Genomic DNA, 15,494 nt, shown 5'->3' with positions numbered 1-15,494 from the left:
AGGAAGTAACCCATGGTGTCCTAGTAACTTTAGGTGCTGTTCTGTTCCATAAAACCACCAAAAACACATACACAGTGAGTTTTGGATACATATATATATTTTTGTACATGTACAATATATATATATATATATATATTTTTTTGTACAGATATATGTACAAAATATATATATATATATGTATCCAAAACTCACCGTGTATGTGTTTTTGGTGGTTTTACGTCTAGAAGGAAGTTACTCAAGAAAATATCTGCCAAATTCTAACCCTTGTTTTTGACTTTATGTTTAACAGGATTATTGCAACAGCAGTGGACCAGTCATTTGCCACAACACACAAGAGATGAAACAGAATGCATGTCTCCACAGAACATTCCAGAAAGATATTGTAGCGTATGCAGTACACATTTATTGGCAGACAAATAGTATTCGCTAGACAGCATGAATTTCTTGTTTGAAAACACATTTCAAATCTTACATTTGCAGGGATTTGTTAGTGTAATTAATTGTTCTTGTCTTAGATCTCGAGCCTTGTATGTTGGCCTTTTGCAATGCAGTAAAATGGGGCTTCGTCCCAAACGGAGCTCTATTCTCTATATAGTGCACTACCTTTGGTCCTGGTAAAAAATAAGGGCCCTATACAGGGATAGCGCGCTGGTAAAAAAAAAAATAGCACTATATAGGGAATAGATTGCCATTTGGGATGTACATCTTGGTCTCTTGAAGCGCAGTGTGATCCATCTCCAGCAGGGGGCAGGGTAGTTGGTAGTTTAGGGTCGACAGCGCTGGATGAAGCGGGGGTAGAGACACACGTCTCTGATGTGGTGTCTGTTCAGCAGCCAGGTTAGAAACCTCTCTAGGCCGAGCCCGTAGCCACCGTGGGGACAGGTACCATACTTCCTCTAGAAGACACAATGTTGACGTTATTAAGGCAACACACCTTCAAAATAGTCTAACAGATTCTCTGTTCATAAAACAGTTAGTTCCGGGAAACACTAGGGTGTCTAACCTATGACCCCAGCAGCCATATTAAAATCGCAATGAAGCACGCCCCCTTGTGTTTTATTGCTTAAATTAATAAGATCTACAGGTCTGATTTTCTCTTCCTGGCTGAGTACATACCTGGTCAGTGTACCAGTAGTAAGGGGTAGATGTACATACCTGGTCAGTGTACCAGTATTAGAGGGTTGGGTAGATGTACATACCTGGTCAGTGTACCAGTAGTAAGGGGTAGATGTAGATACCTGGTCAGTGTACCAGTAGTAAGGGGTAGATGTACATACCTGGTCAGTGTACCAGTAGTAAGGGGTAGATGTACATACCTGGTCAGTGTACCAGTAGTAAGGGGTAGATGTACATACCTGGTCAGTGTACCAGTAGTAAGGGGTAGATGTACATACCTGGTCAGTGTACCAGTAGTAAGGGGTAGATGTACGTACCTGGTCAGTGTACCAGTAGTAAGGGGTAGATGTACGTACCTGGTCAGTGTACCAGTAGTAAGGGGTTGGGTCAATGCCCTCCCTCTTGTATCCCTCCAGCAGTTCCTCAGCATCCCAGATCCTCATAGACCCTCCAACTATCTCTCCAACATTAGGCATCAGCACATCCACCTGGGGAGAGGAACAGCAGGGACAACAATGAGGATGTCTTTCAGGGCCCATATTCAAAAAGCCTCTCAGAGAAGGAGTCCTGATCTAGAATCAGCTCCCCCCTGTCCATATTCTTATTCATTATTATCTAACAGGACAAAACTGATCTTGGATCAGAACCCAGAGACATGTTTGAATCAGGCCCTGGATAAGGTTCATGATGGCTTCTCTGAAATGTGGTTTTTCAGGTCATGGTTTTCGGTGACGTAAGATCTCTGCTGGTCAGGGACTCACCGACTCGGTGAGGCGTCGGTCCTCAGGACAGCGCTGCATGTAGAAGGACTTGATCTCAGCCGGGAAGCGGCACAGCAGGATGGTCTCACCGATGGCATCAGTCATCAGCCTCTCTGGGGCCTCTGGGATGTCCTGAAACCAAGGAGGGAGAGGGTTTTATAACATCACCATAACAGGAGCTGGACAAAGAGAACATCCACTGATCAATACACTGGTGGAGTAGCTAAACACTGAGCGGACATTCCGTGTCTCTCTTCACGTCAGTTTCCTGGACCCAGACTAAGTTATGGACTCAAAAGCTGGTTCAACAGATTCTCCATTGAAAGTCATATGTAGTCCAGGACTTGGCTAAATCTGTCCTGGATACCAGCCCTAAAAATGTCTTCAAAACAACCACAGATCGACACGGTCCAAATATTATTTCTGAGGGAGATAGTAATTAGGAGTGATTATAATTGACTGTGGTACTTGTCGACCATAAAACCATTTATCAAATGGAATTTATTCCTAGTCAAATGTACCTCTCCAAACTCATAGTATGTCCCATCATCTTTTTTGATGTCGTGCTCCTTCAGCCAGATGATGGCTTCAGAGTAGTTCATCCTCTTGAAGGGCCTCTTGGGGGGCTTGAAGTCCTGGGGAGGATGGAAAGGAAAAAGACAGGCCACATTAGCACTGTGCTATCCTCATGTTTAGCCTTTCACCACCATACCAGGATTCTAAAAGATCAAGGAAACCTGAATCTCAAAAAGGAAACATTATTTCAAGACCAACATTTAAGAATATATCCATCTCAGTGAACAAGACCACGAGACAGAGATAAACACATACAGCTAGAGACAGACAGACAGACAGCTAGAGACAGACAGACAGCTAGAGACAGACAGACAGACAGCTAGAGACAGACAGACAGACAGCTAGAGACAGACAGACAGACAGCTAGAGACAGACAGACAGACAGCTAGAGACAGACAGACAGACAGCTAGAGACAGACAGACAGACAGCTAGAGACAGACAGACAGACAGCTAGAGACAGACAGACAGCTAGAGACAGACAGACAGCTAGAGACAGACAGACAGCTAGAGACAGACAGACAGACAGACAGACAGCTAGAGACAGACAGACAGACAGCTAGAGACAGACAGACAGCTAGAGACAGACAGACAGACAGACAGCTAGAGACAGACAGACAGACAGCTAGAGACAGACAGACAGACATACAGCTAGAGACAGACAGACAGACAGACAGCTAGAGACAGACAGACAGACAGACAGCTAGAGACAGACAGACAGCTAGAGACAGACAGACAGACAGCTAGAGACAGACAGACAGCTAGAGACAGACAGACAGCTAGAGACAGACAGCTAGAGACAGACAGACAGCTAGAGACAGACAGCTAGAGACAGACAGACAGACAGCTAGAGACAGACAGACAGACAGAGACAGCTAGAGACAGACAGACAGACAGAGACAGCTAGAGACATACAGACAGACAGAGACAGCTAGAGACAGACAGACAGACAGACAGACAGACAGCTAGAGACAGACAGACAGACAGACAGCTAGAGACAGACAGACAGACAGACAGCTAGAGACAGACAGACAGACAGACAGCTAGAGACAGACAGACAGACAGACAGCTAGAGACAGACAGACAGACAGACAGCTAGAGACAGACAGACAGACAGACAGCTAGAGACAGACAGACAGACAGACAGACAGCTAGAGACAGACAGACAGACAGACAGACAGCTAGAGACAGACAGACAGACAGACAGCTAGAGACAGACAGACAGACAGCTAGAGACAGACAGACAGACAGCTAGAGACAGACAGACAGACAGCTAGAGACAGACAGACAGCTAGAGACAGACAGACAGACAGCTAGAGACAGACAGAGAGAAAAAGGGGGGGGGGGGGAGAGAGAGAGAGAACTAATAGCTGCCAATAAAACCTCAGACGTACAGCTAGAGACAGACAGACAGACATACAGCTAGAGACAGACAGACAGCTAGAGACAGACATACAGCTAGAGACAGACATACAGCTAGAGACAGACATACAGCTAGAGACAGACATACAGCTAGAGACAGACATACAGCTAGAGACAGACATACAGCTAGAGACAGACATACAGCTAGAGACAGACATACAGCTAGAGACAGACAGACAGAGAGAAAAAGGGGGGGAGAGAGAGAACTAATAGCTGCCAATAAAACATCAGACGTACAGCTAGAGACAGACAGACATACAGAGAGAAAAAGGGGGGGGAGAGAGAGAGAGAGAGAACTAATAGCTCCTTATAAAACCTCAGACGTACAGGGTTGACTTGGTAGAGTAGAGAAGCAGCAGGTGACTTCAGGACTCTGTCCACCACATCACACACCAGATCCTCCAGTCTGCACAGTAGGTCCTCATAGGTCATGAAGGGGCACTCTGCCTCTATGTGAGTGTACCTACAGAGGGAGGGCACATAGTACAACTACATAACCCATGTTAACCGCTAAGGGATCGGTGAGACGGTTGAGCTAACGTAGGCTAATGTGATTAGCATGAGGTTGTCAGTAACAACAAACAAAAAAATCCCAGGACATAGACATATCTGATATGGGCAGAAAGCTTAAATTATTGTTAATCTAACCACACTGTCCAATTAACAGTAGCTATTACAGTGAAAGAATACCATGCTATTGTTTGAGGAGAGTGAACAATTATGAACTAGAAAATGTATTAATAAACCAATTAGACACAGTTGGGCAGTCTTGATACAACATTTTGAACAGATATGCAATGGTTCATTGGATCAGTATAAAACTTTGCACATACACTGCTGCCATCTAGTGGCCAAAATCTAAATTGCACCCGGGCTGGAATAATACATTATGGCCTTTCTCTTGCATTTTAAAGATGTACAAAAAAAAAAAAAAATCTTTGCATGAACTTTTATCAGATCTAATGAGTTATATTATCCTACATTAATTTCACATTTCCACAAACTTCAAAGTGTTTCCTCTCTAATGGTATCAAGAATATGCATATCCTTGCTTCAGGTCCTGAGCTACGGGCAGTTAGATTTGGGCATGTCATTTTAGGTGAAAATTGAAAAGAAGGGTTTTATCCTTATTAATTAAACACTAGAAAGTGTCTGTTGAAGAATAACTCGTCAGTGAAACTAACCTGTATAAATATAAAGGTCAATACCCAATAGAGGGTTTCCTAAGGTCATGTTTTGCTATCAGAATGACTCCAATATGAAACAGCAAAAGGAAAACAACAATTCCAGTACTCACTCAGACAGGTGCCTGCGAGTGCGGGACTGCTCTGCGCGGTAGGACTGAGCGATACAGAAGGTGTCTCCCAGAGCAGGGATGCAGGTCTCCAGGTAGAGCTGAGAGGACTGGGTCAGGAACGCCTCCTCCCCAAAGTAGTTGAGGTTGAACAGGGTGGAACCTCCCTCCACCTGGGTCTGCACCAGAGTGGGTGGGGTGATCTTTGGGGGAACAAATACAAAAAAAAAAAAAATCACAGATTTAGACAAGAAGTGTCGACATACAAGACTGAAAATATACAATTCAAGATTCAAAGCTTTCATCACTAACCACGTTTCCATCCACTTTGTTAATCAAGTCATTAAATAAACATTAAATAAAACACAACAGCACAACAGCTGTGATGGAAGCAGGTAGTTTCAGTACAATTTTATAAATCCGACAGATAATTTGTTTGTTTGACATGGTGGGATCTTTTTGTGTCTGTAAAATTAAATTTTGTGAGAAATTGAAGTGGAAACGTCTTTATGCTGAAATACTGATATTAACCATTAAAACAACATAAACTTGAGTCACACCATGATATGGCGTGTGGTCCTCCCACTAGGACTCAGGAAAACCATGCAATTTATTAGGCTACAGATGAAATAACTTAGAAACGTCACAGGGTGGTGAAAGTGCAGTGATCTTGATGCTCCTTTCCAATAAATATCGAGGGTCTTATTCTGGTGACATGATGATTGATGCTTGACTGCCGTTTTGACAAATAAAACCATTCTCTCTCTTATCCATAATGTCATCATGTAGACTAGCCTTCCTGCACTGTATCTGCCAGCTGTTGTCTAGAGCTCCCCTGTCAAGACCAGAGTAGGCCTGTGTCTAGACCAGAGTAGGCCTGTGTCAAGACCAGAGTAGGCCCGTGTCAAGACCAGAGTAGGCCCGTGTCAAGACCAGGGTAGGCCCGTGTCAAGACCAGGGTAGGCCCGTGTCAAGACCAGGGTAGGCCCGTGTCAAGACCAGGGTAGGCCCGTGTCAAGACCAGGGTAGGCCCGTGTCAAGACCAGGGTAGGCCCGTGTCAAGACCAGGGTAGGCCCGTGTCAAGACCAGGGTAGGCCCGTGTCAAGACCAGGGTAGGCCCGTGTCAAGACCAGAGTAGGCCCGTGTCAAGACCAGAGTAGGCCCGTGTCAAGACCAGAGTAGGCCCGTGTCAAGACCAGAGTAGGCCCGTGACAAGACCAGAGTAGGCCTGTGACAAGACCAGAGTAGGCCTGTGACAAGACCAGAGTAGGCCTGTGACAAGATCAGAGTAGGCCTGTGTCAAGACCAGAGTAGGCCTGTGTCAAAACCATCGGTAGAGATGGAAACTTTTGATTCTTATTCAGTACATGAAAAAGTACATTGTGTCATAACACACGGAATTATATCTGCAACAAGTCTGGTGGAAACACACCACTGGCATATTTTATTTTATGTTAATTACAGAACATTAGCATGAATATCTGTGGCCAGTTGGATGGAAACCTAGCTAATGATGTCATCAACAAATACAACAAGCAAAGATGGAGGTGATGAGGCTTTTCGATTCAGTGGTGCTCCAATATATTGGCATCCTTGTCCTTTACAATGGAGTCCAATGGAGCACAAAGGTCTTTCTATTCAAAACTGGTTGAATGGCTATTTTTTACCCTGTAGGCACCTGCAACTTACCACAGATGAGATAAATGACACATTAAACGAGAATCATTGCCTCCAACCAAATTACATTTTAATGTTGAATACTTTAGTCCAGGACATTTTTTTTCCTTGAAGAAAAAAAATCTTATTTGAATGTTTTTCTTAGTCCGGGGCAGTTAAATCTTGTAACTACCCATCCCGGATCCGGGAGAATTGTCATCAACTGACACTAAGTAGCATAACGCAACTGACAAAAAATAATACTAGAACATTTTCATTCAATTTATTTTGGTGGTTTTATGCTTCAAAGAGGTCAATCAGAGGACGTTTGTACAGTGAACCCACTCTTACCTACTGACTTCATTGTCTCCATGGGGACATTTTGTTGCAGTGTCATGTACACATTTAAAATGGCGTTTAAATACAAAACTAAATTGACAATACAACTTTCATAACAGTTACATACCAATAAAAAAATATATATATATATAAAAAAACTAGCTTGCTGGCCTTCCGGAGTCGATAGGAACATTAGCCCGAGCTATTTAGGAGGGATATCTATATCTATATATATATATATATATCTATATATATATATATAGACTAGCTTGCTGGCCTTACGGAGTCGATAGGAACATTAGCCCGAGCTATTTAGGAGGGATATCACATCTGGCACAGATAATTGTCTAGTTGTGTTTTTCATGCTGAGGGGTCAAGAGTATTTTGTGAGCCTTATGGAGGGTCCTGACCTTAAAGATCTCATCCAGGCCTGTCTGTTTGACTCCAAGTACCTTGCCTGCTGTGGTAATAATCCTTCTCAACATATTGTTTGTTACCTCATAGTATCCGCGGGCGAAGAAGTGATCCCTGAAGCACTGTGTGACAGTGGAGCGGACCCGGAGGATCTTGGACACGTTCTCCCCACGGATCATCATGTGTCTGTTGTTGAGCTGAACGTCCACATCAGACTCCTCATTCAGCAGGTTGTCAGCTCCTCCAGCCGGCGCCAGACCCACCAGCTCCCAGAAGTCACAATGCAGCTCATGACCACCAGGGGCCTGGAGATGGACAAAGAGGAGATCCTAGTCAGTAATATCTCTAATAATAAAATAACAAACCATCTAATTACAGTTAAAAGGGACAGTTTTCCCCAAACCAGATTGGGCCTAGTCCTGGTCTAAAAAAAAAAGGTTTGAGTGAAAATATGACAGTTTAATCTGGGTAATTAAAGTAAGTGAGTGAAGAATCTGTACCTGCTTTCCCTCAGGTACTTGCTTCACTGTCCCATACAGAGCCACTGTGCTTTCAGTGGACAGCACCAGGGCATTGTAGCACTGACACTATAATAGGAGACAAAAACAACTAGTTTTACAAATAAAAGAAGGCATATTATTCCATTTTGTAATAAAAAAAAAAATTAACATTTAAGACAACAAAATATGTTTTTTTTTTACCAATTTATTGTTGAGAACACACTGCAGGAAACCAGTTCCATCTCTCAGCACAATGAACAGCAGGTTCTTTCCTAGCAAGAGAATGACAATGTGTTCAGTCAACTTACCGGGGTAAAATAGAAAATAAAGAGAATAATAAATATACTATGAGCCATGAAGCCCCCCTCTCCTCTCATCCAGCTCCCCCCCAGGTAGTTTTTGGGGGGAGCTTCCATTGTTGGACATAAACGGCTGGACAAAACACCCTGCATTACAATCCTGAGAATATACTGTTAAAAAAAACAACCTGCATGTTATCAGCTAGTTACGGTGCTGACATTAGACACACATTAACCAACGTTCTACAATCCTCACCTTGTTTTCTCATTCGATGCACCCAACCAAACACCTTCACTCTCTCCCCTCGGAGAGGCTCCAGCTGATAGATTTTGACCTGTTGGGAAAAGGTTGATTACATTTCTATATTTCAACACAATGGAAGATAAACATGTTATTCTTATTTCCAAACATGTATTTGTTTAAAACCCTTTTAAACAATACAAAACATAGTAAGATGAGTTAGACAGGATACTGACTAAAGAGAATATAGTGGATCTAACCGTTTTGGGCTCTGGAAGGCTGGAGTCATTCTCAATGGTGATTTTCTTAGCTTCTTCTAGGTTCTTCTCTCGTCTCTCAGAATCCTCTGCCTTTAAATCAAAGTTGAAAATAACTTACATGAATAGCAGCTCACATGGGCTACTGCTGCCTGTGAATATTTTAACCGATAGCCACAACTGTTTATGGCCAAATACAAGACTGTGTGAATAATTGTAATAGTGGCATCCCAAAAGGCATCCTATTCCCTACATAGAGCACTACTTTTGACCAGAAGTATAGGGAATAGGATTCCTATATAGGGAATGGGGTTCCATTTGGGATAAACATGCCCCAGACTATTTCCACACACTGACGCCTCTCCCACGTACCTCCTTTTTGTCTTTGGAGTCGCTCTTCATCTGCTCTCTAGCAAATAACTTGATCACATTTTTCATCTGCGTCTTGGAGATCACTGCCCAACGCTGGAGTAATAGGGGAGATGAAATCAGAACGGGGAAACCAAATGAAAGTGAAACCAAACGACTTATTTTTCAAATGCTTCTAACTGTGTACCTCTCCTTCCTTCTGAGAGTCCACATAGATGGTTGGGAATGGCTCCTTTCCAGCAAATGTCAAAGCCTTTGAAATCAAATAGTTGTTGTTATAGCAATGCACTTAACTGTGTTTGATTCAAAGATACGTAGACACATCAGTTATGTTGGATGGAGTCATAATTAAACACAAAACATGGCACACGACACTGATTCCTCTTACCCTCAATGAGGTCTTGAAAGGCTTCCTCTCTGTTCCGTCACCATCCTGGTCATTGCCTTCTTTGTCAGACACATACAACTCACCTGGAAGAAGTGGAAACACTCAACACTTGATTCTGAATGTATGTTAGTTCAGCGAACTAATGCATGACAGTGATTACGCTAGCTAGGCAAGATGCTCGTTGGCTAGATAACAGGAGCGTGACACAGACATTTTACCACATGTTTGGGTACAGGGAAAAACAAAAGCAGAGCTCACACCGATGCGTAGTAATTTAGCTAGCTTGTTTTAGCTAACTAGACAGTCAAGATAAGCTTGAGCTATGCAATGATTTATATACATCACTTGTGCTAAGAAAGCTAGCTAGCAAAACCGGTCTGATGCAACACATCGCATGCTTTCAACATTGCTACAAGGGCTGTAAATTAGCTAGACATGTTATCAACTTACCCACTGAGAGTTCGCCTGTGGTTTTCGTTACCTCCTCTGCCATACCCACGTACAAATTGTATCAAATGTGTATATTTTAACGGATTTACTAGCGAGCTAATAATAATAATACGAAAATGAATCGGCCCTCGTTGGGGTTTGTGCGCATGCGTACGGTGAATACAATTTCCGGATAGTTCGTGAATGGTGACTGGTTGCAGTAAATTTCACGTGGATTCGTTCCCAGTCCCTGTAGTTAATTGAAGTTCCACCCTGAAATGACGAAAGTACCATTATGTTGTGGTTTATGGATGGAGAGATGTGGCTAGATATGATTCATGCTTATTTCATATTTAATTCAACCCATTGCATCATGTAAAGAGCTCGCAAGTTAAGCATTTCACTGTACTGTTTAACACCCTGTGCATGTGACAATTACAAAAGGTAAACGTTGCTTCCATTTTTAATCAATACAAAATTAAATAACGCAGGAAATATTATAGAACCAATCTTCCAATGGAAAAATGCCTCCGTGGCTGTGAATAATAAATGAATCTCATAATTCATCCGAACTCGATGAATACAACAACACTGGATCACGATGAGAAGTTCACATTTTAAGTATGGGTCTCGTTCATTTCCAAGTCTTCAGTCGAGTGATCAGTGGGCTGTGGTTCAACTTTACCCCTGTGCAGTTTCTCATACAACTGTATCACAAAAAGAAGAGTAGAGAAGACGCATCAGATCAAGTATGTATTTCATCCCCTTATCGAGCCAACTGTTATCATGAATAAAATATCAAAACTGCATACATTAAGAATAAGTACTTACAGTGACCCAAATGGGTAAATGTAGTATTCCATACACTACAACGAGGCAAAATAAGAATGTTTCGATGTAGATGGTGTTTTCAAAGAGCGCGGAGTATGTCAGGGGCATTTCATCTTTGTACTGAAATTTTGAAAAAAAAGTCAACCAACGTTTTAATGCATTAGCAAGTGCTTACAGGGGTTTTCATAAAGGTATCAGTTCAAAAGGCAGTCACATATCTGAGCCATCTTTTTCTGCAGGTGCATGGAAACAGTTGAAAAAGATGAGAAAAAAACCCTGCATACTGCTCTGTCCTAGTATCACTGCTCAGGCTAGTATCAAATCAAATCAAATTTTATTTGTCACATACACATGGTTAGCAGATGTTAGTGCGAGTGTAGCGAAATGCTTGTGCTTCTAGTTCCGACAATGCAGTAATAACAAGTAATCTAACTAACAATTCCAAAACTACTGTCTTGTACACAGTGTACAAGCTAGTATCACTGCTCTGGCTAGTACCACTGCTCTGGCTAGTACCACTGCTCTGGCTAGTACCACTGCTAGTATCGCTGCTCTGGCTAGTATCACTGCTCAGGCTAGTATCACTGCTCTGTCCTAGTATCACTGCTAGTATCGCTGCTCTGGCTAGAATCACTGCTCAGGCTAGTATCACTGCTCTGTCCTAGTATCACTGTTCTGTCTAGTATCACTGCTAGTATCGCTGCTCTGGCTAGAATCACTCCTCAGGCTAGTATCACTGCTCTGGCTAGTATCACTGCTAGTATCGCTGCTCTGGCTAGTACCACTGCTAGTATCGCTGCTCTGGCTAGAATCACTGCTCTGGTTAGTACCACTGCTCTGGCTAGTACCACTGCTAGTATTGCTGCTCTGGCTAGTATCACTCCTCTGGCTAGTATCACTGCTAGTATCGCTGCTCTGGCTAGTATCACTGCTAGTATCGCTGCTCTGGCTAGAATCACTGCTCTGGTTAGTACCACTGCTCTGGCTAGTACCACTGCTAGTATCGCTGCTCTGGCTAGAATCACTGCTCTGGCTAGTACCACTGCTCTGGCTAGTACCACTGCTAGTATTGCTGCTCTGGCTAGTATCACTGCTCTGGCTAGTATCACTGCTAGTATTGCAGCTCTGGCTAGTATCACTGCTAGTATCGCTGCTCTGGCTAGAATCACTGCTCTGGCTAGTATCACTGCTAGTATCGCTGCTCTGGCTAGTAAAACTGCTAGTATCGCTGCTCTGGCTAGAATCACTGCTCTGGCTAGTATCACTGCTAGTATCGCTGCTCTGGCTAGAATCACTGCTCTGGCTAGTACCACTGCTAGTACCACTGCTCTGGCTAGTATCACTGCTCTGATTTGTACCACTGCTAGTACCACTGCTCTGGCTAGTACCACTGCTAGTATCACTGCTCTGGCTAGTACCACTGCTCTGGTTAGTATCACTGCTCTGGTTAGTACCACTGCTCTGGTTAGTACCACTGCTAGTATCACTGCTCTGGCTAGTACCACTGCTCTGGCTAGTACCACTGCACTGGTTAGTACCATTGCTCTGGTTAGTACCACTCCTCTGGCTAGTACCACTGCTAGTATCACTGCTCTGGTTAGTACCACTGCTCTGGTTAGTACCACTGCTCTGGTTAGTACCACTGCTAGTATCACTGCTCTGGTTAGTACCACTCCTCTGGCTAGTACCACTGCTAGTATCACTGCTCTGGTTAGTACCACTGTTCTGGTTAGTACCACTGCTCTGGTTAGTATCACTGCTCTGGTTAGTACCACTGCTCTGGCTAGTATCACTGCTCTGGCTAGTATCACGGCTCTTTATTATGTATCGACCTCAAGGCCTTAGTCAGAGCTTTTGTGAGTTTTGAAAAAATTATTAGCACCGTTATGCATACATAGCTCCACCCACATTCGTTCAATGTATCGAATGGGGGTTGGAGTCGAGGGAAAATAAGTAAGTGTTACCAAATATAACAATGTTCATTTCCTAATTATTCAAATAAAGTGTGTACATAAAACGTATTAAATACATCTGTAAAACCACAATGAGGACATCGACCCATCAAGCAAGTTTTTATAAATCATTGGGAACAGCGCAAGAAAAACGTCAAAGTAATCTGAAATGGTGGCATTAATTCATGTTCACATTTACAACATAACATACATAGGCGTTTCATCCTTAAGACCTTTAGGAAATCATGTCTGGCGGGTGAAAATCCAAAAACATTCCCTTTAACTCAGAGTATTATTAATATCACCTCCCCCTGTCTGATATCGTAACTTTCTTTATGCCACAAAATCTAAAGGTAGAAATGTAATATAATTTGGAATCGTTTCCTGTACGTGGGAGAAATATTCACGCTTCATCATATTGTTGCACTGTGCTCGACCTCTGCATTTATAGCTACCATTCGGAAGAGGGCATGAAAGAGCCTGGCTCGTTTTCTTTTGTGGCTGGCAGTTGGCATGGACCAATTTATTGCGTAAATTGCGACCACTTATACGTAGAATAAATTGTGGATTCTTAAATTCAGCTGGCAAAGCTGGGTCCAATGATAAAACATACCAGGGTTTCTTGACAGCATCTCCCACTTTGCGCGAGTTCAAAGTGTATGGGGTGGTGAACAAAGTCAAATCAACAATACACACGTGTTCTTTAGCTTTAGTGGGTATTCTTTTGTATCAGTTCATCTCGTGTTTTCCCTAATGCCAAATGAAGAGCTTCATTCACACATTGTGGAGAGTAGCCTCTTCTTAGAAACCTATTGCTCATCTCCGCTTCTTTTTCTAGATACTCCTCTGTGGAGTGGCATATACGGCTCAGTCTGAAAAACGGACTTCTTGGAAGTCCTCTTTTTAATGACTCGGGGTGGTGGAAGCTGTCCCCCTGGAATAGAGTATTTCTGTTCGTTTCTATACACGTTATACAGACGTGTTTAATACTTTTTTGTTCACACTTTATAAGAATATTTATGAAATGCACATGGTTATATTTCGTTAAACGTAATAAAGAGCAGTGATAGTAGCAAGAGCAGTGTGCAGGTTTCTTATTTTTTCTTTCTCATAAATGTATCAGTAAAATCTAGTGAACCTGGCTAAGTAAGCCGCTAATCAGAGTGAGCAAAGACTACAAATGAAGTGTGTATTGGGCCTAATTTGAAAAAGGGGGAAAAAACTAAGTGTTTTCTAAGTGATGAAGCATTTTAAAATGGTGATGCCCCATACTCAATGACAATATATGAAATCCCCAACCAGAATCATGTTTTATATAGCTTAATTCATAACAAAGATGCTCTACAAATAACTTACATCACTGGCTTGCTTTCCTTTTACATTAGTTGCAGGATCCTTTTTAAGGAAACAAGGGAATTTCAAAAACTCCTGTCTTTCTCCTTGCCACCTCTTCTTCAATTCTTGGACCCTTGAGTCTGTGAAACCAAAACCATGATGGATATTTGGTATGACACTGAACAACTTTTGAACAATGCAGGATGGTGACTGAAGGCATGCTCTTTAAAATTCTCCCTGTTGTTCATTGGTCATTCATTTCAATGTATGTGAAATATATACCACGAACATGAGACACTATTTAACCCTATCATGACCTCGAAAAGTCTCAAGGTCAGACCAAATTAGTAAGGGCCTTTGATGGTCAAAATACATAGCTATCAGTGGAGGGTGGTGGGAGGTGCTATAGGAGGACAGGCTCATTAATGGTTGGAATGGAATGGTATCAAATAGATCAAACATATAGAAACCAAATGCTTGACTCCGTTCCATTGATTCCATTCCAGCTATTCCTATTGTTCCTCCCACCAGCCTCCACTAATAGCTAACTAGCCAGAGTCAAAAGTCAACTTACCACCTGAGTCTTTGGAGTCGGTTGTTTTCGGAGGATCTGTTAGAATAGAATTAGAATGCGTTGACATGGAAAGCTAATGTTAGCTTTGTCTTTGCAAAGACCCAAACATAGAAACAAAGATTCACCTCAACTAACACTATTTCACACGTCAAATAAACTTGTTGACCAATCAGGAACTGAATATGACTGCGCTTCATCATTTTTTTAATGTAGTTAAAAACATAAATATTTGTGCAAAAATAAACACTTGTCTCTCAAAGACATCGTTACAGTTTTTTTTTGTTTTAATGACAGAAAGTTAGCTAGTTGGCTATGTCTACTTACCCATTGCTCTCAAATTCACGAAAACATTTGTTAAAAATACAAGTGAAATTAGTATTTTTGACACCATCTTGGACAGTTATCAAAAGCCACTGTAGAGATGTGTTGTTGCAGCTTAGCTTTTAAGCTAACTAGGTTAACTGGCTATGCTATGGGAAGAAATACAGTTGCTCAGCTGGCTGTGTTGACTGAGAGACTAGGAAATAACAAAAAATATCAAAAAAATAACAAAAATAATATCAAATAAATAAAAAAAAATTAAATTAAAAATCCATTAATCCGTTCATTTTTGAATGACAAGTCTCGTGTGGGACATTCTATCTGAATGTTTTCTCTAAGTCGATATTCAATGTGTTTCTGGTTCAGATGGAATGTAAAATATGTCATCGTTAAACTACCCTTTAAGGTTTTAAACCAGACC

At 42.1% G+C, this 15,494-nt stretch overlaps 1 protein-coding gene across 1 annotated transcript; it reads right to left on the bottom strand.

Annotated features, from left to right (window-relative positions):
- Positions 1-383: 383 nt before the first annotated feature.
- Positions 384-15,494, bottom strand: LOC110523119 (asparaginyl-tRNA synthetase 1). The gene is made up of 19 exons (XM_021601530.3): positions 15,077-15,494; positions 14,753-14,788; positions 14,200-14,318; positions 10,892-11,011; positions 10,082-10,767; positions 9,632-9,714; positions 9,431-9,496; positions 9,247-9,339; positions 8,878-8,967; positions 8,633-8,711; positions 8,279-8,349; positions 8,078-8,164; positions 7,661-7,882; positions 5,171-5,370; positions 4,201-4,336; positions 2,399-2,512; positions 1,878-2,009; positions 1,473-1,604; positions 384-896 (listed from the first exon to the last, which is right to left on the bottom strand). The coding sequence occupies exons 5-19, from the start codon at positions 10,122-10,124 to the stop codon at positions 765-767; spliced, it is 1,680 nt and encodes a 559-aa protein (XP_021457205.3). The 5' UTR covers positions 10,125-10,767; positions 10,892-11,011; positions 14,200-14,318; positions 14,753-14,788; positions 15,077-15,494; the 3' UTR covers positions 384-764.

This window comes from Oncorhynchus mykiss, chromosome 5 (assembly GCF_057628025.1).
Source record: "Oncorhynchus mykiss isolate SJ-2025 chromosome 5, ASM5762802v1, whole genome shotgun sequence".
NCBI lineage: Eukaryota > Metazoa > Chordata > Actinopteri > Salmoniformes > Salmonidae > Oncorhynchus > Oncorhynchus mykiss.
This window is presented reverse-complemented; position numbering and strand designations above follow the sequence as displayed.